Source organism: Antedon mediterranea, chromosome 10 (genome assembly GCF_964355755.1).
Source record: "Antedon mediterranea chromosome 10, ecAntMedi1.1, whole genome shotgun sequence".
NCBI lineage: Eukaryota > Metazoa > Echinodermata > Crinoidea > Comatulida > Antedonidae > Antedon > Antedon mediterranea.
The window spans coordinates 6,071,159-6,095,554 of record NC_092679.1 but is presented as its reverse complement, the minus strand read 5'-3'; the positions used below and the strand labels follow the sequence as shown (position 1 = coordinate 6,095,554).

Genomic DNA, 24,396 nt, shown 5'->3' with positions numbered 1-24,396 from the left:
TCTTATATTTAACCGATATAAAAGGCAATATCTGTTATATTATATAGCCAAGAACAAGTCTGCTGGGTTGGGTGAAGCTAGGCTAGGCCTCCTTCCTATAGTATTTGTATTGTATTTAAACAAGCCTGCCTAGACACCTTACCTTGCGAAGAATAATATACAGATAATTACTAATTAATGATTCCTTGGCAATAAAATATTCACTTAGGCCTAGGTCGTTTAAATTAACAGAAGAATTTCCATCAATAAGCCTATTAAAAATAATAATATTATAATCAGGTAGGCCGAATAAACAATTCGTCTTCTTCTCGATCTTCGAGGAGCCGAATCACCGGATGTTCAGCGCGTACTAGTTACTAGGTTACTACCGTGAGTATTGACCAATCACAAACGGTGTTTCATCACATTTAGGGTGGACTTTTAACAAATGAGGGCGCTATGTATGCATAGTTTAAATAGTTTAGAAGATTAAATTCTTCAAGCAACTTCCGTGGCGCAACGGTTGAAGCGTTGTCTTGCGATGGAGTGACAATTCCACCCGAGTTCAAGATCGAGTTGATGACTTTTGTTTATTTATTGGCAACGCGAGTGTTGGCACACGAAAATTACACAGTCAATATCATCGTACTCGAGAATCTATATGTTTAATGACAAGGGACACGATAATTACGCGAAAATTACACAGTCAATATCATCGTTCTCGAGGATATATACGATTTACGATCCTCGCAGCGGTAGTCATGTGATGCAGTTTCAACCAATCACGTTAGCGTATTTACATAGGCTATGTAATATAAATCAATAAAGAATGTGTGTATTCGGACCCCAAAAAGACGTCGACTTAGACGAATTTCGACTTAGAAAAATTCGACTTACAAATAAAAATTACACAGTTAAATGTATAGGAAAGAATTGGGACTTTCCTAAAAATTCGACTTTCGCGATTTTTCGACTTACGCGAATTCGACTTAGGCGGAGTCGACTGTATAAGATTTGACATCCCAGAGGGAATAATATTTTGTTCGAGGGAATATATTTCCATTTATTTACATACTGTAGGCTATATAATATAATACCGTAGTTATAATTTGTTACTCACATTTAATGTTAAGTGTAACCGGCGTACTTTCTATTGTTGTCCCCGTGACCTTATCCTCTGCTACACACACAAATTCACCGTCATCTGCATTACGCTGCACTTCAATAATTCTCAAGTATTCTCCGTCAACGAACCGACGCGACGTGTCCTCGATCAGGACATTATCTAAAGTCCATGTTACAATGGCGTTTTCAGGATCATCTACCACACATTGAAAGCTGGCTTGTTCTCCTTGCTTAACATCCAGGCCAGCAGGCTGACTTGTAAATGATAAAGCAGTCGACATGTGCAAATAAACTGAAGAAAAAAAAGATCAAATTTGATGTCAAAACTTTTGAAAATTGCAGGTGTGAGAGTATGAGTGACCTTAGGCTTACAGTAGGATGTCAATGGTGTATTTTCAGATGGTTTTTGTACAGTAGGGTACAGTAATCCTACTGTAGCAATAAAACTTACATTGAATTTTAACCCCATTCTGTAATTATATGCCCACATGGGAGCTGCCTCATGTACTTATTTAGATAGCAATGGCAGCCAAATTTTAATCTATTCAGACATAACACTGTAATGCAAATCACATTGGAATAATTGCGAGTTATTTGAAATAGGTTGTTTCTGGAGGTGGGAGCACAGTAATTTCGCACCATATTTATCCAGTTTTCAGGCAGAAGAAACAGACACTCAGTTGGAAGTTGCTATTGGCCATTAACCTATCAGTAAGATGGAATGACCTTGCTGCTTGTGATGACTGCACTAGACAAGTTGTAGGTAGACCCATCAAGGCATTGTATAGGCCTCGTGGGAGGAAGCTATTGTACAGTGGAAGTGGTTTGTAGTAGACATGACATTAAACAGCCTAATACAATAATATTGTAGGAAACACACTGGAAGTAGTAGTAATGTTGTACATACAGTATAAATTAATATGTGACATTTCTCTTTGTTTTAGTGAATTTTTGTCTGTAGCACAAAAATCTTAGTTGTATCAGATTTTTATGAGAGGCTTACTGTATACTAGGCCAAATAAAAGCAATTTTTCCACAAACTATAATAAATGGTCACATTAAATTAATTAAATGATGATCAATTAATGATGATGAACCATTAAATATTATTATATTGACTACTGTATTTACTTTAAAAAAAATTTTTTTTTTTTTATATTTAGTTTGTACAGCTATACAAATTGTTGATAGGGGACATAAAACTATTTTTCTTTCGCCTAAAATCCTAGATTAGACACTACTAAGTACCACTAGAAGTTTGTATAAAGTGGTGTACTGTACATGTACTATGTGAAAGGAGGTTTTAAGTAACACTACTGTACAAACAAAACGCTGCCAATAGAATCTCTAAAAGCTATTATCAATAGCTTTATTTTTTTCCTGAACAACAGTAGAACAATCTATTGTATAGGTCCGGACAGTACAAAATGGGAGTACAATGCATTACTATAAGATAATATTACACAGGTGCTTGTTTGGTATTGACACCTGATTGTCATACTACCAAGGTGTTGATGAAATGGTTACAAAATATCTCCCATCAAAGGGGGTTTTTAGATTGTATCCTTACACTGTTGTGATTCTCAGTGGCGGATCTAGCGGGGGGGCGTGTGGGGCGTACGCCCCCCCCCCTATTTTTTAAAGATTTTTTTTTTTTTTTTTAAATTAAATAGATTTTAAAAACACGTATCGTTTCGACGTTCATTTTCATAGTGAAAATAGTACGTCGGAGCACATCGTCAGCTTGATCGCATTTCACCAAGCATGTACGTCGACATCCTTTGTGTAGCCTACTATCAATCTCTAGCGTTACCAACGATCATTCACAGTTAAGTGTAAAACTAAAAGGAGCAAGTTGATAAAAGCCACGTGGTGAGCTTAGTCGCGTTTTACTAAGCAGGTCGGCACCCTTTGTGATCGTCACTCCCGTATTGTAGAGTAGCGGTACGTACCTCCGACGATCAATAGAGTTTATGAAGTCACATGGTCAGTGCTACACTACGCGCCCATTTATTAAATACAATAAAAACAAAGGCTAGGACTGTAGTGCCTATGAAAATTATCCCGTTAGGCCTATATTTTATTAAAACATATTACTATTAAAATATTAACAATGCTGCATGCAGCATTTCATGACCCTTGTAGTGTTTTATTTGCTTTTCCGTCGATGATTCTCATAAACAAATCGCGATGACAAAAGGGGTGTTTTGTTTTTTTCAAATCACTAAATATAATGTAATGATGATCGAGCCGGACCGCTAATTTTTAAACAATCGTTTAAACCAGGTCGTTGAATATGCCGTGATTTTAATTGTCAAAAACATGATCGTCAGTCGATGGCTCGGAGTTTCAATAAATCTCTCGTCGCATGTGTTGCGTGGTGGTGGAAAACACTCTCAGCAAGTTTGCTTCATTAATATGCATGAGACTCTGTGACGACCCGCTTTAACGTGACATCATTTTACTTTAGCTGCATGGATGATGGATGCGAAGAAGTAGTCACCGCGATCGACCCGGCGCACGTGTAAGAAAATAATACCGGCCTAGGCTAGGACAAGTTTATTTTATTTACCTCGATTTACCTTGACCTTTAGACTATAAACCTGTTAAAGGGGGATTCTGGGTTTAAAATTGGTTTTAAATATCGTTTATTTATTAAATAAAAAATATTATAACAATATAGACATGTCAGAATGAAGAAGTAATAACGAGAAATTAAAAAAATTAAATTTCATATACATTTTAGGGTAAATTCATGGAAAGTCTGTTTTTCAGCAGCTTAGGGAAGCTCATTAATATTCATGAGATATTCACAAAATCACGTCACCAGTGGATTCCAAACTCGCGACGTCATGTACGTTGTGTTTGTCAACTAATTGACATCTCTCTCCCCTGTCAAACGACGACCGTCACCACCCGATCATTGTGAAATACATTTTTTGTAGATTTTCTAAGCTGGCCTAAAGTGTAATAATAACAGTAGTAGCATATATTTATTTGACATTTAATGAAATACAAAATTTAGTACAGATACGGAGTCATAAATTATACTATTTTTATACCTCTATAGTACAGATCGTATTATCGGCTTCACGTCCAATACTACTCTAGGCCTAGCCTAATAATAATATGGGCGAGAGCCATTCTGACTAGGGATTCCATGCCACGATGGCTACGTTAAAACAATGGGGCCCATGGGCCTAGCTAGCCTACTACTAGACGATTGACCCATAAATAACAAAACCCATCCTATCAACCAAACTCCTAAACAATCTAAACCTAAAACGTTCTACAAAATCGGCTGTAAATATTGAAGCAAAACAAGGTCCGATCGCCGTCCACACGTATGGTGTTCCGATCGTCTAAGTAGGCCTAAAATAAAATAGGCTTAGTTTACTCTCCAAAAAAGCGGATACTCATGCATCAAGCAAGTAGACCAGGTAGTAGGAAGGAGACCTAGCCGATCCGGCCCAGTTAAAAATTGAGCTAGCTAGTGTAGTAGACCCTATGCGAATTGATACTACCAGGCCTTTTACTATAGGCTGCACTACACAAATATTCCAACTCTCTCATTCGAGCTATATTATCTATACCAATCCGGTAGGTCAAGTCGACCTTCAATCAAATACTGTACATCGTTCATGTTGTGATTATAGACGGGGTATACGCGACCCGACCAGTTTGGTATTGTTGTATCTGCTTATCACGTGACGATGCCAGGCATGGGCAGCAGAGAGAGCACGTGTATTTTCGTCTCGCTCGATCCTCAGCAGGAATGTACAGTATACGTTACGCTTCATTGATTTTGATTTTTCCCTAAGTCGGTGCGAAAATCGGCAAACGTAAAGTGCAAACATATCTAATTTTTCACTGTTTTGATGAATTTTCATAAAAAATTGACTTTATAAATGGGAAGACCGACTAAAATTACATCAGATAAGTATAATTTTACAAAAGTAATTGATATGGTTTTTGATAACGAGTCGTCGGAAGATGGACCATTTCACGAATTTCCTATTTTGTAACCACAGTGTGATTTTGCCGTAGCTGCACTTGTAATCTGGCCTGATTTCACAGCCTTCGTTCTGCTTCACTGGGCGCTTATATAAATTGAAACTTTTACCGTTCAAGAGACAAACAAATATATTTTACATTTTTTACTATTCATTTTAAACCCGGAACCCCCCTTTAAGGTTTGTGAGTCCCTCTTTGAACATCTTATATAAAAGCTGAAAAACATCGTCGCGTTGTAAAAATTTAGATGTAAAGTACAGGCAAGTTGTTAGCTTGCTTTGGTACCCTAGGTAAGTATCAGCTGCATGTTCCACATGTCGTAATTTGCGAGCTTTAGAGTGTTTGGTAAATGACATTATGAATTGTTTGTAAATCGTTTTAAACGACTTACAATGCGCTAGAACGCACCGGGGGCCCTCGGCGGCCCCCTGGCCCCCAGCCAATGTTTGCTCGCTTCGCTCGCAAAGCTACGCCCCCCCCTATTTCTAAATCCTGGACCCGTCCCTGATTCTCCCATGATTTATGGGATCTCCTCTTGATTGATTGAAATATATATTTACTACGCTCGCGCTAAGGTCAAATTTTCGTTCGCCAAAATGGCGAAAGGTTTTGAAAAACATTAGCCAAATTGAAAATCCTTTTTAAAAATGTAAAAAACCATAAAAATTCGCAAAATATTAAATAAATAATGCATGTATTTGTTTGTTATTTTACTTCTTTTACATTTACATTATTATTAGGTATCCCACTGAAGCTGATTTTCGTTACCGTGATTTTAACACGTTCGTGAAATTTCAAAAAGTGACGTGTCTTTGAAGTTAAAAATATGCTATTTCTTATGTACCCATGAGAATAAAAATTATATGCCTGGAAAGATCTTGTTTAAGGGATTGTTTTTATATATTTTTAATCTATGTTTATTAAATATTTTAATAGAAAACGCGAGTTAAAAATGAGGTACAAAAGCCGGCGAGCCGAAATCCGCGCGCTAAAAAATAACTTTGGAAAACACCTACCCATTTTCGCACCCGATCGCACGAGGTCTATAATAGGTGGTGGAGTAATTTTTGTTGCATGTTATCAGGCTTTAAATACTCTTTATTTTGATATGTAAATCGGTTATTATTTATATGTACATCCGCCTCATATGTCAATTTTAACGATAAAAATTGAATTTTTGAGTCTTTCTCATTATCAAAATCTGGCTAATTTAGTATTGAATTAAAGCTAATTTATATTTCTGTTTGATAAACCACATCGTTTTATTTGATTTTGCGTGGACCTCGTGCGAAGAAGCCAACAAGACCAACCACTGAAAAAAATAATCCCTACCATAAATATCAGTGTTTACCATTTTCCTTACGGGGGATTCAGTTCTCCGCTTATTACTAAATTACCGTCGCCCAGGCAATGTGCATGGTATGCATGTATTAGCGCGTTAATTAATGATTGGATAAACACCGCAGTGGACTGTTCCATTTTCTGAACTAGTCTTCGCCGCACACGAGGCATGTCGAAAAATGTCGCCTCTCATCATGGAATATTTGCTTCGAAACGTCAATTTTACCGATTTATTAAATTATTTAATAAGTGGAATATTTATCAATCTATTAATAATATAAAACAAGTAGGTTAGGAAGAAATGTACCGCAGAAATTTAAGAAGCTTTGAATTTGATATGCAGCGGCCGTAACCCATTCTATGTAGGCGGCCGAAACGCGCTTTGGCCAGGGTTGCCGTTGTAGTATACGCTGTTTCTTAGCTATTCAATTTAAAGCGCAACTTTCGGTTAGAATAATCGAAAGGGAAATAAAATTAAACATGTTAACATTATACTATTGAGGCAATTACTTTGTTAAATTTAAAATTCCCCTTTTTAAATAACAGAACAGCCTCGTTTACGGAAGTATTCGTCCACATGTTGCTGTTTACATTTTCTTCTCGAAGTTCATTTTCTACGTCGAAGAATAGGGACTTCCCCTTTTAGTTTTATTCGCTCATCATCACGTCGACGGCCGGCCACGAACCAATCACATTAACTGTGTGTCATTAAAACGTCATCGAGGCACGCTCTGCGCATGTTTAAACAGAACTAAAAAAAATGAACAAGGCGATCGTGACGTCGTCACATAAAATGCTGTGGTGGTAAAAAGTGTACCCGAGTCAGAAAGTACCAAAGTGTGGCGAATTCTCGCTCCCATAAGAAGTCACGCCGATCAGGCTAGGCCTAGGCTTGGAAATGTGTTTTCGCCAATTTGGCGAACGAAGCAATAATTATTTTCGCCAAATGGAGACTCCAGTCGCCATTGGCGAACGGTTAGCGCGAGCGTAGATTTATACTGGGTAACCTCTTCAGTCAATGACTGGTCTCCCAGAGGGCCCAGTTGGTGATCAGTGGCTGTGATGTACTAATACACCGGGGTAACCCCCTACTCGTCTCGAAAGATGTACTAGGTTCTTTAAAATGCACACAAGCTAGATGTGTACACTGAACCCACGGTTTATAGTCCTTATCCGAGAAGACTCGTTCTACCACCAGAACCATGGAGTGAGTGAGCCTCAAACCCCTGCCGATGTTATGTATATATAAGAGTTACCTTGATATTAATATTACTACTGTACTAACCATAATTAACAACAAAACTTCTAAATTCCAAAAATTACAAATGCGCCAAAGTCTGATTCTCCGATATATATCAATCAATTTTTTTATTTATATAGCGCCATTTCAACGGTCATTGCTCATGACACTGCCAAAAATATCAGTAAATGTGAGTTTTGAGTAGTGACAAATAATTAAATAAAACATTAAAATGCAAAAAGATCGGCTAATACGACATTAGTTTAAGTTCAACAATTAATCTTCAAAATTTTTGTCCAATCCCTGTGAAATTAATTAATTAAACAAAATACTGGATCTATCTGCCAGTGTAAATTTTGTTCTTTTCTATACATCAACAATAATTTTCGCTCAATTCATAAATGTATTCAGAAAACAATGCATTACGCATTCAATTTCCTTAAAGATTAAATAAATAAAATATTTATTTATGCATGATTAGTTTTATTTACTTTCCATTAAAGCAGTATCATCGCGATATAATTGTCTACATTTTGTCACCAATATTATAATTAGCCCTGGGCCTAGTGAAACTGCTTCCCCACCACTTTTTTTTTATAATCTTAGACCCCACCCAACCAGCATTCTGTCATCTGTAAAACCTGATGTGTAAATTAATTGTACTGGTAGGTAGGTTCTGTAAAGTATCTTTATTAAAATAAATGATAGTTTTCAATACAAAACTAACTACACAGTATCGGGGCCAGCAGGGGATCACATCTTAACTCTTTCTCCACAAGAGCAGTAAATTCAAGTAAAAATTCAAATTTTTATGTTAAATTCATAGGGCATATTTTTTTCAGTTGGTAAGCCATCAGGCATCAAAAGTTTGACGTTTCCGGCTATCGTCTGCACCCTTGAAACTACTTTTAGTAAGTCCCACCCAGACAGCCGATGCAAGCCTACTCGATACGTGATATAACAGAAGCAAGATACCTACCGCTTAGATAAACAAAGACAAACAACATCCCAGAGAAAGACATCGGGTTATAATTCCAACAAGCCATTTTGAATTTTCATTTAAGTTTTGGCAAAATTTATGTAGATTTTCCTCTCCAAAACAAAAATCTTGCGACAGCTACGGTAAAATATCCTCGCCTCTGTTGTCGCCTACCGGTAGTCGTCGTTGAAGCCCCACACTCAACGCACGCTATTAGAAGAAAGATAAGTACACACGGCTAAGTACGCTCGCTCTTTCTTATGTTAGATTAAACAATAGGGGGCGCAAACAATTATTTAACAACGTCACATTACAAAAGTTTTCTTTTTCATTATGAAATAATTTCATCATTGTTTTACACAGGACACAACATAGTAATAATCATCCTTCTCTTAGACTCTATATTATAATTTATGATACAATAAACCGTTATTGTTTACACGGTATGGTATATTCTTTCTGTCGATTTATGAAAAGCAAAATTTCAGGGATATATAATAAATTATATTGGTATTAGATTGTTATATTAATATTTAATCATACTGCATTGAGACCTAAAAATAAATTTTAAAATATTTAAATCTCCCTTAAATTGTTATAATTGTTAGGTGCCGAGATATTTGTACGCCATAAAAAAATGTTTCGATATTAGGCCTAATTAATCATCACCATCTATACACAACATTATCGTATCTATCATACTATCAACTGAAGTCAAATGAAATAAACAAACATCAATTTTTATATCTTTTATTAATAACATTTTAAGTATTGTATTTACAAATTTGCTGTTGCCATGATAAAACAAAATGGCTATTCTCGTTTGATTATCACCATGGAAACAAAATAAAAATAAGAAAAAAAACAATAACAACAATCTTCTGACAACAACATTGTGATAACAAAAGATTCAATCATAATAATGACAGCTACCATCAAACATTGAACAATTGAATTTAATTCCTAAGATACTTCAAACAATAAGACGCATTTGTTTACATACATTTTTTAATGGAAGCAGTCAGTGTAACATAGACCTTACGTTTACTTATTTACAAATTTTAAAAAGATGATTTGAATCTTGTTATCTATTTACAGAAAGGATAGAGCAAGTACATTGTAACATAGACCATGGAGAGAGTATAGACCATGGAGAGAGCATAGACCATGGGGCGAGCATAGACCATGGGGCGAGCATAGACCATGGGGCGAGCATAGACCATGGGGCGAGCATAGACCGTGGGGCGAGCATAGACCGTGGGGCGAGCATAGACCGTGGGGCGAGCATAGACCGTGGGGCGAGCATAGACCGTGGGGCGAGCATAGACCGTGGGGCGAGCATAGACCGTGGGGTGAGTATAGACCGTGGAGAGAGCATAGACCATGGGGCGAGCATAGACCATGGGGAGAGCATAGACAATGGGGCGAGCATAGACCATGGGGAAAGCATAGACCATGGAGAGAGCATAGACCATGGAGAGAGCATAGAACATGGGGAAAGCATAGAACATGGGGAAAGCATAGACCATGGGGAAAGCATAGACCATGGGGAAAGCATAGACCATGGAGAGAGCATAGACCATGGAGAGAGCATAGAACATGGGGAAAGCATAGAACATGGGGAAAGCATAGACCATGGGGTGAGTATAGACCGTGGGGCGAGCATAGACCATGGGGAGAGCATAGACCATGGAGAGAGCATAGACCATGGGGCGAGCATAGAACATGGGGAAAGCATAGACCATGGGGTGAGTATAGACCATGGAGAGAGCATAGACCATGGGGAGAGCATAGACCATGGAGAGAGCATAGACCATGGGGCGAGCATAGAACATGGGGAAAGCATAGACCATGGGGCGAGCATAGACCATGGGGCGAGTATAGACCATGGGGCGATACTCCATGCATAGACAGAGCATACCTATCAACTTGGATAAAATCCAGATTGAACAGACTAGTGCACCAATTCCCGCACCAATTACATATTTAAGAACAGAACGGCCCTCCTACCAAGTAAAACTACACCCTACCAGTATGAAGTTAGGGTATTGGTTAAGATTGATAGGACTTGTGTGTTGTGCTTGGTATTTAAGGAGGACCAACTCAAATCTATAGGCACCGTTACATCAGTTACTTTCAAGCAATAAATGCAATTGATTATGCAAATGATAATTACCTATATGTAACATTACATATACTGCATGTGCATAGTTCTAACATACAAGACAGCTATTACAAGTTTAACTGTATATTATTTATAATATATTTACAACTGATAAAATACAAGGAGAAGTAACTATTTACAGGATTCTATATATAGGATAATTAAAAAAGAAATTAATACATAATCAGTTTCTAAAGAAAACATTTGAACAAAGAGTTCACAATCCCAATATATAAATTTTATTCTGAATACCATATTTGGGATTAAAATACTTTTATTAAAAAATAAAAGAAACAAGGTGAATTATGATAAAACAATATATAAGGTAAATTTTCTATTCTATAATTTGTTGAGACGATTAAATATATTTCTCTTTTTCTCTCTATTTTTTTTTCTTATATTACCTAATTTTTTTGGTGTTTAAATAAAATTCAAATCATCAATTTGTGATTCTTGCAATTCAGGACATCAAAATATAGCTATTGGCAGTAGTAACAAATATAAAACAAAAATATTATACTAAAGATAAATTAACAAGAAAATTGTTTTAGAAGATATTTGAATATTAATGTAATATTCATAATTCTAATTATTGTATGAAAATTTAAACTTAATTATTAACTATGATGTGTATTATTTATTTAGTGAAGATTACAATATTACTTGTTTGAAATCTACACGGTACAATTTAAAAAATGCAATTTATTTTCTGTAATATTTAATATAGGTTATATTTTTTTATTTTAATATTATTTTTATATCATATAGTTTCAAAGCAAAATAATATAAATTGCATAGCTAGAGAAACCAATAATATATTGTTATAAAGAATTTAAAATAAAATGAGTTGTGACACAACATATTTTGGTTGAAATTAGAGATGTTTTGCTGTGAAAGAAGGTCAATCACAACGTACCAATTTATACTCATGTGTGTTTAGCCTTATAGTAACCTAAATTCTACTTGGAATGTATATACAGTTCACCACTAGGATCATTTACTTCTTCATCAGAGAGAGGGATACCTCATAAGGTGCATTCACACTGAGAAATGAGTGCAGTGTTTATTAGTACAGTACTACCGTTCACACTAACTAATTTTTCTGTATAAAACGTATATGTGTAGTAAATAAAAGGTAACACAGTCCGTAGTTTTCTCCCCACCACACTCAATCCAGTGTGAATGAAACCTAATTATGAAAAGTCTTAGAAAGTCTGTCAATTACCTAAAAACCAAAAATATTATTTTATATTCATTTTTATGTTTCTTTTTTAAATTTTTATTCAATTAAAAAAACAATACAATACTATATTTTTTCAAAATAAAACAGCAATTTGACAAACAGCACAAAGTTGATCTGAATTGATTTGAAGTTACAGAAATCTGTCTTTTCTGATTGTTCAACAGTATTTATCGACATTTTATACATTTCTTTCTTTTATATACATTTAAAACATTCAGATAAAACTAATTTATAAAAGAACGCCTTAGAAATAGTGTATATGGCAGGTAAAATATTACAGTATGAATATAAAATTATTATATTATATATTTAAATCATCTGGGTCATAGATAGCAGTAATGAGCACAGCCAGTCTATTGATGTGCTTAACTCATCTGGGGCTTGGTATATTGGTATAGATAGCAGTAATGAGCACAGACAGTCTATTGATGTGCTTAACTCATCTGGGGCTTGGTATATTGGTATAGATAGCAGTAATGTGTACAGACAGTCTATTGATGTGCTTAACTCATCTGGGGCTTGGTATATTGGTATAGATAGCAGTAATGGGCACAGTCTATTGATGTGCTTAACTCATCTGGGGCTTGGTATATTGGTATAGATAGCAGTAATGGGCACAGTCTATTGATGTGCTTAACTCGTCTGGGGCTTGGTATATTGGTATAGATAGCAGTAATGGGTACAGACAGTCTATTGATGTGCTTAACTCATCTTTGGACACTTCCAGTAATGTAGATAGCAGTAACGAGCATTAGGAGCATTTTCGAATAATGTGTCGGTTCCGGCACATTGGCAAGTGTACTCTTTTTGTCCCAGTGTTGCAGGTATGTTACTAGTAACTACTTTAAGAATATAATTACTGCCACCTCTTGTGGAACAGGTAACACCAAATACAACATCATCCTATAAAAATGAAAAAATTTAAATTAACGTGAAAAGCACATCCAAAATTCAGAAAATCCTGTACAATAAAAAAAAAACACATGGTTTAACAAATGAATACCAAACCACCAAACAGAGTTAGTTCTCTAATAAGATGAAAAAAAAAGAGAACATTGTGTCTTTATGAGTTTAGTATTCAGTTATTGGTGTGTTTGGCTTATGATGATTCTCGGTAAGAGGACAGTGAAATGGAAATATATGAACCAACAGCTTTACCTCTCATTTAAAGGACGAAATAATTAGGATTAAGAGGAGAAAAAGCATTATTTACATATCTGTTGGTACCAATGATAACATAACAAAGACTTACAGCAGTTGGTGTCATAGAAACTTCAGTGATGGTATTACTGATACTGCTGCCATGCTGAGCAATGCTATATTCACATAGGCTAAGATTACCAGCCCCTGATGGTCCTGTCTGTCCCTGCGAGCCATTGTATCCTCTTGGTCCCATCATTTTGCTTACTGAGTCAACTTCTTCTGTCAGAGTGTGGTTAACTGTTGTTAATTTTACATCAAATTTCATGTCTGATGTTTCAAGTAGATTTACCTGAATGAGGAATAAAAGAAAAATAATTTATATTTATTTAAATCAGTATTAGCAACAGAAGGCCCCATAAACATTTTTTCAAATATCATCGGACACCCTTAAAGGTAAAGTCGAAACCTAAGCTAATGCTAACGGCCGTGGTGCCCATTTCCCATTTCTTTAGCATTTGGGCCACTCCACTCCACTAAGCGTGTATGTTTGTAGGGGGTACGCCACTCCTCCCGTACAAACGAGTTTTCCCAGTACTTTTTACATACCGGTACCCATTTCTATCACCTGGGTGGGGAGGAACAATGTGGATAAAGAGTCTTGTTCAAAGACACAACACTGCAGTGACCGTGCCGGGGCTTGAACTGGCAACCTCTTGATTGCAAGTCTAATACTCTAACCACTGCGCCACAGTGCTCCACCAATATCCATGAATTGGGCAAAAATGTTTGGACAATTTTAGTATGTTTTTTCAATGTTCTTATAAGTTTATTTTATCAAATTCTGTCCATCTCTCCCTCAATTTGATTCAATCTCCAAATGTTATGCATGCTGTATTATATTTATACATAATACAAAAGTACATACCCTGCTTGTCAACGACATTTGGTTTGTTTCAAGTGTAGTAACTTTTCCAGATAATAGAGTTTCGATGTCGTCAACTCTGTCATTAATGGCATCATCATCTTCCATTTGCTGCAAATAAACAACATTATTATATAAATCAAAAGGCAAATACTAAAAAATTTCAATGCTGTGGGTATCAGTGGCAGAATCTCAATGGAAATACAAATAAAATAAGCACTGAAAAAATTACAATGCTGTAGGTATCAGTGGCTGGATCTCAATGGCGTTACAAATAAAATAAGCACTGAAAAAATGACAATGCTGTGGGTATCAGTGGCTGGATCTCAATGGAGATACAAATAAAATAAGCACTGAAAAAATGACAATGCTGTGGGTATCAGTGGCTGGATCTCAATGGAGATACAAAAAAAATTAGCACTGAAAAAATGACAATGCTGTAGCTATCAGTGGCTGGATCTCAATGGAGATATAAATAAAATAAGCAAAAAGTAAAATGGCCAAAACTCTATTTTCAGGTAACACTACAGTACCAGTTAAGTGCATAGAAACAATTTTTGGCTACTAATCATTCAGATATGTTTGCTGCCATCTATAGTTAAAGTAGCCACTAATATTTTCGACACAATATAATATTTTAAAATATTTATTTGAAAATTCCAAGTAAAGTGCTACTTATACATTTTTCAAAACATTTTTTTAGTATAAGAAAGGGGCACAATTCTAACTTTGTTTTAGAGTTGACAATAATAATTGGGTCAACTAGATTTTTTTAAAGAAAAGATTTTTTTTAGATGTTTACATTCTGTATGCTATAGTAGCATATTCACAGTATATTGATTAACTCACTTGAACTTGTAACTGAGCGATTGAAAGCAAGGCAGCTTGAGAACTTGATTCCTCTGCAGATAATCGACTGTCAGAATTTGTCTTATGGTCTTCTAGACTCTGTTCAAGTTCTTTTATCTGTAAGAAAACAATAACAAATTAAATCATACAATAAGATGTTGGCTAGATAGATGACTAAAAGATGGAAGAAAGTGAATTGAAGAGTAACTAAAAAAAGAAACGAAAAAAAATGAATTTATTAAAGGAATAGAAGTATCAATTTAAATACTGTAGTGATGCATGAATAATGAATGAAGAGTTGTAATCTTTTATAAAAGTTCCTTCTCACCCCTGCGGAATTTGTATTTGTATTTTTTTTTTTTTGTATTTTGTATTAATATTTGTCCTCAGTGAGGAAATTAGGATTAGGCCCTCCACGGACCCACGGCAGCCAGCAGTGCAGCGCCTACCAGATTAGGCAATGAGAGTAAAGCATCTTGCCTAAGGATGCAATTAGTATGGTACAGATAACCTCGAACCCATGCCTATCACATGCTAGTCCGATATTACCATTACACCATCACTCTCCAGTATATACAGCACCCGCCACGATTTCTAGACGGTCTCCCATCCAGAACGCAACCGGGCCCAACGTTGCTTAACTTCGGTGATCTGACGAGAACCGGTGTTTCAACGCAGTATGGCCGTATATATATGTTGTTGTTCATATAAAGGCTGGATTCCCCCCAGCAGCAAGGTAACACATTTTCTATGCAAACCTCTTCAGGTTGGGTGTCTACTGATGAATGTGAAGCATGTCACTTTTTCACGTCTGGTGTGAACTGGCCTTAAAGCACTTTAAACCTAAGCCCCCTCCAAGCAAACTAACTTTAATTGTAGGCCTACAGTTTTCTGTTTCATAATCATACCTTGTTAGAATTCACTGTGATACGTGTACTATCTGAAGTATTTAGTTCTTGATCACCCTCACCAGATAAAGTCTTTTCTAGATCTTCAATCTGTAAAAACAAAGCAAAAGTTAACAATAACTTTTTATTTTTTTATACAGAATCAATAGTGGTTTCACTACATTTACTTTTTTTTAAATAAAATCTCCACATGCATCTTTTTTTCACAAAAGAGCTAGGCTACTTAGGCCTATTTATTATCATTTCCGCTGTTATAATCTCTAGTTTAAAAAGTACACTTCAATCATTTGGTTTAATATTCATCCGACAGTCTCAATGCTACTTATTTCATTGAGCCTCAAATTTGATCAACAGTACTTACAAAATACATGTATTTGGCGAGAAAAAAAAATAGAAAACTTACTTTTTGTGTTAATTCTAAAATCTGATCTTGTTGTAACAGTAACTTTTCCAGAAGATATTCCGGGGACATGCTAGGATCCATAGTTGGCCAAGCACTCGGTGATAAAGTGCTAGCTGGCTGAATCACCTCATCTGAAATTGCTCCAGATTCTAAAAAAAGCAAAAAATAATCAGTAAACATTTGTTTCAATTAAAAATTGCTGTTAAACTTTTTAAAAAATATTTCCTTCTCTTTGGACTTTTGGACACAGGGGCGAATCCTGGAGGAAGCGCGATCCCCCTATTGCTGGTAAAATGAAATTATAATGAATTACTTTATGATTTTTGACAGACTATTAATATTGAATGTTAACACCCCTCTGTTTATAAAGACTGGATTTGCCTGTGGAACATAACATAGATTAAGTCAACATATTCAATATCCCCCTCAAATAAACAATTTCTCTTTCCAAGACTTGCTCATTTTGTCTAGTTTTAACTTTATTATAAATATATTTACCTTTTTGTTCTACGACCCCAAAGACCATCAGAAGAACTAGAACTATTGCAGCCAAAGCAAGAACGATTACAACTGGTATGATACAATTATTGCGGAAACATTTCAATTTGCCGCAACATGACGACGATGTCGGTTTCTTGAGGTCATCATCAATAACGAACACTTTCTTTTCCGGAGGCTGTCCGTTAAAATCTTCATAAAGGGGGTTTTGTTTCTTTCTGTAAGAATAAATTAATTTTTTTTTCAAATTAAGTGGTAATTGAACATTTTTTTTTATTACCGGTACATATGAACATTTTTATAAATAGCATATTTACAAAATATTTTTTCAGTTTTTTAATTTTCCAGTCAGACGGATCATATTTTTAGCTTGTACATAGCAGCAATGTCATAGTACCAAGATGTATAGTATGGTTGTTAATAAAAAAGTTTAACATTACAGTGCCCCCTCTATTTTTAAGCAAACTATGTATTTCAACAGTCAAATTCAGTAATAACTTTATGTTAATTAACTTAACTCTTTGAAAAAATTGAAATTAATATACATTTTCAAAGTCACGTACGTACGAGAGGCATGAAATGAGACAAAAATTCTGAAAAAAAAATGTATTTTTAGAAGCAACTTATAATAATAACTTGTTATTTATTTCCTGGTTCAATTGTTGATATATTGTATATAGTTATATAAGTAAACTGTTACATGGATCAAGACAGGTAACAATACATACCAGTAAGAAAAAGGCATCTAATCTATTGGGCTAACATAAATAAACATCTAGCTGTTACATTATTGTACTAAATAATTAATATGATCTTCTAGAAGATATAGAGGGCGCACGAGAGACACGAAGTTGTTATGGAGACACGACTTCTTGAGCTGAATAAAATAACAGTCTTTATTTGTATTTACATCTGTCTCTAGTTTCAGTATCTATAACATAGTGAAAACATAACATAACACTAGCCCTTATTGAATAATGAACCACCAATAAATAATTGGTAAATCTATATTCCTGAACTCTGACCTTGGAGAAATGTCCCTAACTCCCTTTTCCTCCGCCATCATTTCAAATTTCCTGTGAGATTATTTCTAAAGCTCTTGCAAGCTGTTTAAAGCGCATCGTTGGAAGAAACACGGTACAAATGTTCATAGTGAACCAAAAAGTCACAATAAGTTGAATTACATATTTCATAATGTAATATACTAATCTAAAAGGAAGTTTCATTCTACCAAGTACTCATAGCGTGACTCTAATACACCTACTGTGTGTCAATATGTAATGGAAATACCAGGTACAATTTGGGTCAAAACAATTTAAACCGCAAAAATTTGTTGGCTAGATTTGAAGAACCTAATAATAGTAATAATATAACTATCGTAATTACATAGTAAAATAAGTAGTTTTATCGGATTCAGGCTTACTTACTAATAATTATACTAATATCATTCTTTCTGTACTGTAGTATAATTTAGGTAAAGAAAGCTTTTGAACACACATATCTTTAAAAATAGTTACGGTAGAACAAAATGGTAGTGAGTACACAAAACAGCAAAACCTCAAGTTTATGGTAAACCACAATACAACACTTATGGTTATGGATATGAGAGATCAAAGGCCACCTAATGCCCTCCCCATGTTGCCAATATACACAATATACTTCCCTGATTATACCCCTATAGAACATGTTTTACATCTGTAATGTGTCTAATCCTGTTGTGAAATGTATAAAGTCTAGATTCTTACCTTCCACCCATGCTGATCACACCATAATACGATGCTCATTTTAAAAAGCATGTAAAGTATCTTAGTACTCCAAACTTATGTTTGATGAAAGAATTAGCATTAGGATACCCATGAAGTATTAACTAAACTGTAAAGTAACATGTCTGAGTATCTCAAGGAACATTACACTGAGTCTATAATATGGATAATACTTTCTCCTGGTGATCAAATATAGGCCTATACTCAGACTCCGAGAAGAAAAATCTTGCTCTTTGTTGTTAAATAATAATAATAATGGTAGTTTTACAGTAAATAGCGCCTATAAAATTATTCATAAAATATCCCAAAATAACCAAAAAATGAAGAAAAGCAGAGGAACCATTTACACTGCTCTGTTCTCCAGCACTTTGAAGCTCCAGTATAGAGTTCACCGGAACAGTATTAAAACCTTAGGATGATGGAGAACTAGCATACATGACATATACATTAAAAGTTATTTTAGGATGTTTCACCTCGCCTCTGCCAGCCTATCAAGCCTTTTATAAATAAGTCTCAATGTGGTTTATAGATTTTAGCCACCCATTGTGATCTTAACTCTTTGGCTTGAGAGTTTTTTTGTTGCATGTAGGTATGACCCATTAATACAACATTAGCAAGAAAGTTGATATAAAGTTCAGGGATGAGAACGATCAAAGTTAACAGTTCTTTTCAGAACTATATATACATCGTGTACCGCAAACATTTGATTTCGTCGTGCAAACCTTCAAAACAAGACAGTTAATATGAAGCATTTAAAAATGTAAATGTCTTTTTTTATTACTTGGCTTCTACAGGTCATGCTAATAGTGTAAACTATGGTAACTTTATATGTAAACAAACAGTTTATAACTATACAAACGCTTTGGTAGACTTTTATCATAATAAAATACTTTTATCATATATCCAAATACTTAAAGGATCTTATGAGATTTTATCTTATGAACTATTGTACATTACATCCACAAAGTAAACAAGTCATACTGATAAGTCCGGAAATTTCAGAATATTTGTTGTTTACTTGAAATATTACAGCATTACTATGTTTGTTTATTGTTTACCACACACCAATACCAATTCACTGCATTTTGGTTATCACAGAAGAGTGAAATTAGTAACTTCACTCTTCTCTGTTGGTACAAATACATCAATATTTAGTTATGCTAATCTGGTACTTTACATATGCTGTTAAAAAAACCAAGAACAGAATAAAATCTTTCTTAAAATGTAAAATGTACCACTTACCTCATTGTAAACGATAATCTAAATATAAAATCCAAGAATAATTACAAACTAGGCAACCTAAATACTTACCCAAATGAAACGTAAAACTAGTTGGTCTACTTTTAAATCATAAGAAGGAATTAATTATTTACTTTAAGAACGGAAATTTACACAGTTTGAAAAGTATCAAATAAAGTTTTTCTTCAGGATCAAATGGCCAGCAAATCAAGAACACCTACAAACAAAATTAATTATGTAATTGAGTAACTGTTCACACTTTTATCTGATGGAGATTGTCCTCAATATCAAATAGCCAAAACGCCAAGAAACACATAAAAAAACATTATGTAATTGAGTAACTGTTCACACTTTTATCTGATGGAGATTGTCCTCAAAGGCTAAAACACCAAGAAACACATAAAAAAACATTATGTAATTGAGTAACTGTTCACACTTTTATCTGATGGAGATTGTCCTTAATGGCCAAAACACCAAGAAACACATAAAAAAACATTATGTAATTGAGTAACTGTTCACACTTTTATCTGATGGAGATTGTCCTTAATGGCCAAAACACCAAGAAACACATAAAAAAACATTATGTAATTGAGTAACTGTTCACACTTTTATCTGATGGAGATTGTCCTCAAAGGCTAAAACACCAAGAAACACATAAAAAAACATTATGTAATTGAGTAACTGTTCACACTTTTATCTGATGGAGATTGTCCTTAATGGCCAAAACACCAAGAAACACATAAAAAAACATTATGTAATTGAGTAACTGTTCACACTTTTATCTGATGGAGATTGTCCTTAATGGCCAAAACACCAAGAAACACATAAAAAAACATTATGTAATTGAGTAACTGTTCACACTTTTATCTGATGGAGATTGTCCTCAAAGGCTAAAACACCAAGAAACACATAAAAAAACATTATGTAATTGAGTAACTGTTCACACTTTTATCTGATGGAGATTGTCCTCAAAGGCTAAAACACCAAGAAACACATAAAAAAACATTATGTAATTGAGTAACTGTTCACACTTTTATCTGATGGAGATTGTCCTCAAAGGCTAAAACACCAAGAAACACATAAAAAAACATTATGTAATTGAGTAACTGTTCACACTTTTATCTGATGGAGATTGTCCTCAAAGGCTAAAACACCAAGAAACACATAAAAAAACATTATGTAATTGAGTAACTGTTCACACTTTTATCTGATGGAGATTGTCCTCAAAGGCTAAAACACCAAGAAACACATAAAAAAACATTATGTAATTGAGTAACTGTTCACACTTTTATCTGATGGAGATTTTCCTCAATATCAAATAGCCAAAACACCAAGAAACACATAAAAAAACATTATGTAATTGAGTAACTTTTCACACCTTTATCTGATGGAGATTGTCCTCAATATCAAATAGCCAAAACGCCAAGAAACACATAAAAAAACATTAATTGTGTAATTGACTAACTTTTCCCACTTTTATCTGATGGATTGACATTATCTGATTGAGTTTTCTTTTCAATATCAAATGGCCAGGATGATATTTTGTTAACTACAGGTATTACTTGCCTGTTTTGTTTTTTTGCCTTCATGAATTTACTAACTTTATAGTGTCGGTTTAATTAGGTGTGTAAAATTGTATATTCTACCAATTTATATTCATGGTTTGATGAGTTTTAATGAGAGACTGACAGGTACATAACACCACCCTAACATTGCAATCATCTGCCAATCATGGACTTATAAATTGGATTAATTAAATTATTAAAACCTAATGTATAGGTCCATGCTTTGATGTTGATTACATTCAAATTCAGCCCATCCTAGAGTTGTGTAAATACTGAAAGTTAAGTAAAATACAATATAAGTTTTTCATAAACTATGTATACCTATCCATTGAGCATAAATTGAGAAAAAGGATGCAGTGGATAGGGAGGAGGTTTTAATGTATTTATACAATTTGGAAAATGAAACTATATGATTTAAAGAAAGTTGTACCCTTGAAATTTAATCACATGTTAAAGATTGCTTTCCAACAAATTACAATACCTTAAATTTCACCCTATCCATCCCGAAATATTTCCTTCTTGACTTTCCTGTTTTCTATCAAATCCTCTTTGAAATAGTTTTATTTTCTATTTACAAGGTGAAGTGGTGTCACAGGATGAGCCACCTTTTGCCTAGTTTTGGTTCTCCTCATATGATAACCATTGCTTAACATCTCATCCGAAAGATGGTGCACTATATACATGTATTCCAACTCGTAAGGTGAAACACACGGAAATCGGGGATGGGATTCTAACCGTGGACCAAAGGAAACCTACTGCATGGTCGTTCACGGTTCACAGTGGCTACCACAGGTTTAGCCGACTTGTTTATGCTAACAAGGGCCTCTTTTTAAGATTACTTTTTGTGAAGAGGTAGTGGTATTATATACATTGTCAACATTTAAATGGAAACAGAGGTAGATTCTCGTTTTTGATCACTTATGGCAGCATTAAAAAAAGTCATGTCATCCTTTCTGATTTTATTCTTTAAAACAACCATTCATCATCATCATGGAAATCTTCTTAATATTTACCGTAAAAATCAATTATTTTTACCGTAAAAAGAATCGATACTGCAACCATTTATGATGAATATTAAGAACACAACAAGCAAAAGTTTCTAGTCCTTTCTCCTGTCCTAATGAGCTCCAAAAAAGTCCCAAAATTGGTCAGTACAAAAACTGAAACTGAAATACATACCAACCGGCTGTGCTTTAAACCTGCTGGATATAATATTGACTTGCGATAACCCTATTAAACTTTGGAACTTGTTCAAAGATGAAACCTAGATTGACACCCATAAAGGACAAAGTCAAAGTTTGATTTGGCAAGATGTTGTATTTGAATACAATACACTTTCTTCATTTTAGTTTTAAATACAAACAAACGATTCAAATCAGACTCAAACTGCCTGGTAAAATTAATCAAATTAAAGAATATCTTGATCGTTTAAAAAACTAAAAAAACATTTTTATTTGTTTATACTATATAACAATTTTTTTTATAATAACAAATTCTTATGGATAGAACTTTGCAGATATAAACTGTACAAACTAACATTTCTAAAATCTGACCATCAAACTTAAACTCTCCAAAAATTCAAGCTCAAAATTTGGTTAAAATTGGTACTGTATTCCAAATTTAATAGTATTCATATTTTTCACTTAAATACAATTCTAAAACTTGTAATCCTAAATACAAACATCGCATAAAATGTCTCGACATAACAATATAACAACATTACCTTGGCGCCATGTCCGTATGAGTATGAATTTAGGCAGTTCTTCTGAACATAACTAATCTAAAAATGTTTCTAAATTCTAAAACTTTTATTCAAAAAGTTAAATATTTGTATTTGACGACGTTCTAAAGAATTTTGTGGTAAAAGGTATTTAAATATAAAAGAGCCAAAGTGCTTAAATTGTTGTTGTATTCAATTTTGATGAAAGTAAAGTATTTGTATAAACAAAACTGAAAATAGAGTTTTATGACTTGCCAAATTTTACCTCAAATTAGCATGACAACAAATAATACTGTAGTGCAAAATGATGCTGCAAAGTATCTTTAAATAAATGTTCAACATTAATGATATATTATAATGCACTAAAATGTTAGCTTGTAATTTACACCAAGTAGGTGAATACAATATCCTGCAGAGGCCAGAGGTGACAATTTTGAGATAGCATTATTTGCCAAACATTTGCTAATGTTTATTTGTCCATGCACTTTTATATAAGAGAACCGAGCTCTGCAAACTAACATTGAACAATGCTTTTTGATTCGAAGATTTTCCAATAAGCAGTAACATAACACCAAAAGTTCAACGATACACAAACACATTTATATATCAGTGCCATTTAGAAGTGCAAAGGAATATACAATATTGTCTCTATACCCAAGTTTCAAGAATGTTGGTATTACCTGTACCTGACCTATGACATCTCTATGTAAAAAAACAGTTTTGCAATAAACAAAAATGTGTCTGGTTACTAGAAACAAAACCATTATCATTACTAATTTAGGCACGAGGTCAATAATTAAATGTCTTAAGAAGACATGGTAGAAACATAATTGTAACAGTCTTACTGTAAGGACTGGCGATTTGCTAGGGGTGGTACTGTTTCCTGCTGAGCCCTTCTTGTGCTGTTAGACTCTTCCCATCTGCTGTAGTTTGCTGGTTTCCTGAATTTATTAAAGCCTGCAGTATAGTATACTGGTGCATCTTCGTGGTTGAAAGTAAAGCCTGTACAATACACATTAGGATGGTAGTCCGGTAGCGGAAGGTTCCTTTTGTTCCAGTTCATTATTCTAACTGTAAATCACTGTAGCCTCTAAAACTATTACGCATCACCAAGATTCTGAATGTTCTCTGTTGTTTTTCATTATCGTTACATCTTTATTTGCGTTTCCATGACCCTAAGTTTGCGATTAAATCAGTTTAATCCTACAATTTATGCCCAATGGTAAATTAATCAAACTGATTCCATCTCCATAAGGCAGCCTAATTAGTTTATAAATGGTCTTAAAAATTATCTTTGGAAT

The 24,396-nt window shown here is 34.4% G+C and overlaps 2 protein-coding genes and 1 pseudogene across 2 annotated transcripts in view; all 3 read right to left on the bottom strand.

Moving 5' to 3' along the window:
* The window catches only part of LOC140060992 (inactive tyrosine-protein kinase 7-like), a 65,311-nt gene extending 56,442 nt beyond the window's left edge, over positions 1–8,869 (bottom strand). The window contains exons 1-2 of the mRNA XM_072107371.1: positions 8,679–8,869; positions 1,100–1,396 (exon numbers count right to left, since the gene is read on the bottom strand). Of these exons, the coding sequence (XP_071963472.1) occupies positions 1,100–1,396; positions 8,679–8,745 (364 nt within the window). The 5' untranslated portion in view covers positions 8,746–8,869. The remainder of the gene's footprint in view (positions 1–1,099; positions 1,397–8,678) is intronic.
* Positions 8,870–9,412: 543 nt separating this feature from the next.
* Positions 9,413–24,396, bottom strand: part of LOC140061076 (uncharacterized) — a 45,228-nt gene continuing 30,244 nt past the window's right edge. Inside the window, exons 4-10 of the mRNA XM_072107500.1 lie at positions 16,809–17,026; positions 16,311–16,459; positions 15,908–15,997; positions 15,000–15,116; positions 14,154–14,261; positions 13,338–13,577; positions 9,413–12,988 (exon numbers count right to left, since the gene is read on the bottom strand). Of these exons, the coding sequence (XP_071963601.1) occupies positions 12,788–12,988; positions 13,338–13,577; positions 14,154–14,261; positions 15,000–15,116; positions 15,908–15,997; positions 16,311–16,459; positions 16,809–17,026 (1,123 nt within the window). The 3' untranslated portion in view covers positions 9,413–12,787. The remainder of the gene's footprint in view (positions 12,989–13,337; positions 13,578–14,153; positions 14,262–14,999; positions 15,117–15,907; positions 15,998–16,310; positions 16,460–16,808; positions 17,027–24,396) is intronic.
* LOC140061399 (5S ribosomal RNA) lies at positions 15,570–15,690 on the bottom strand (annotated as a pseudogene).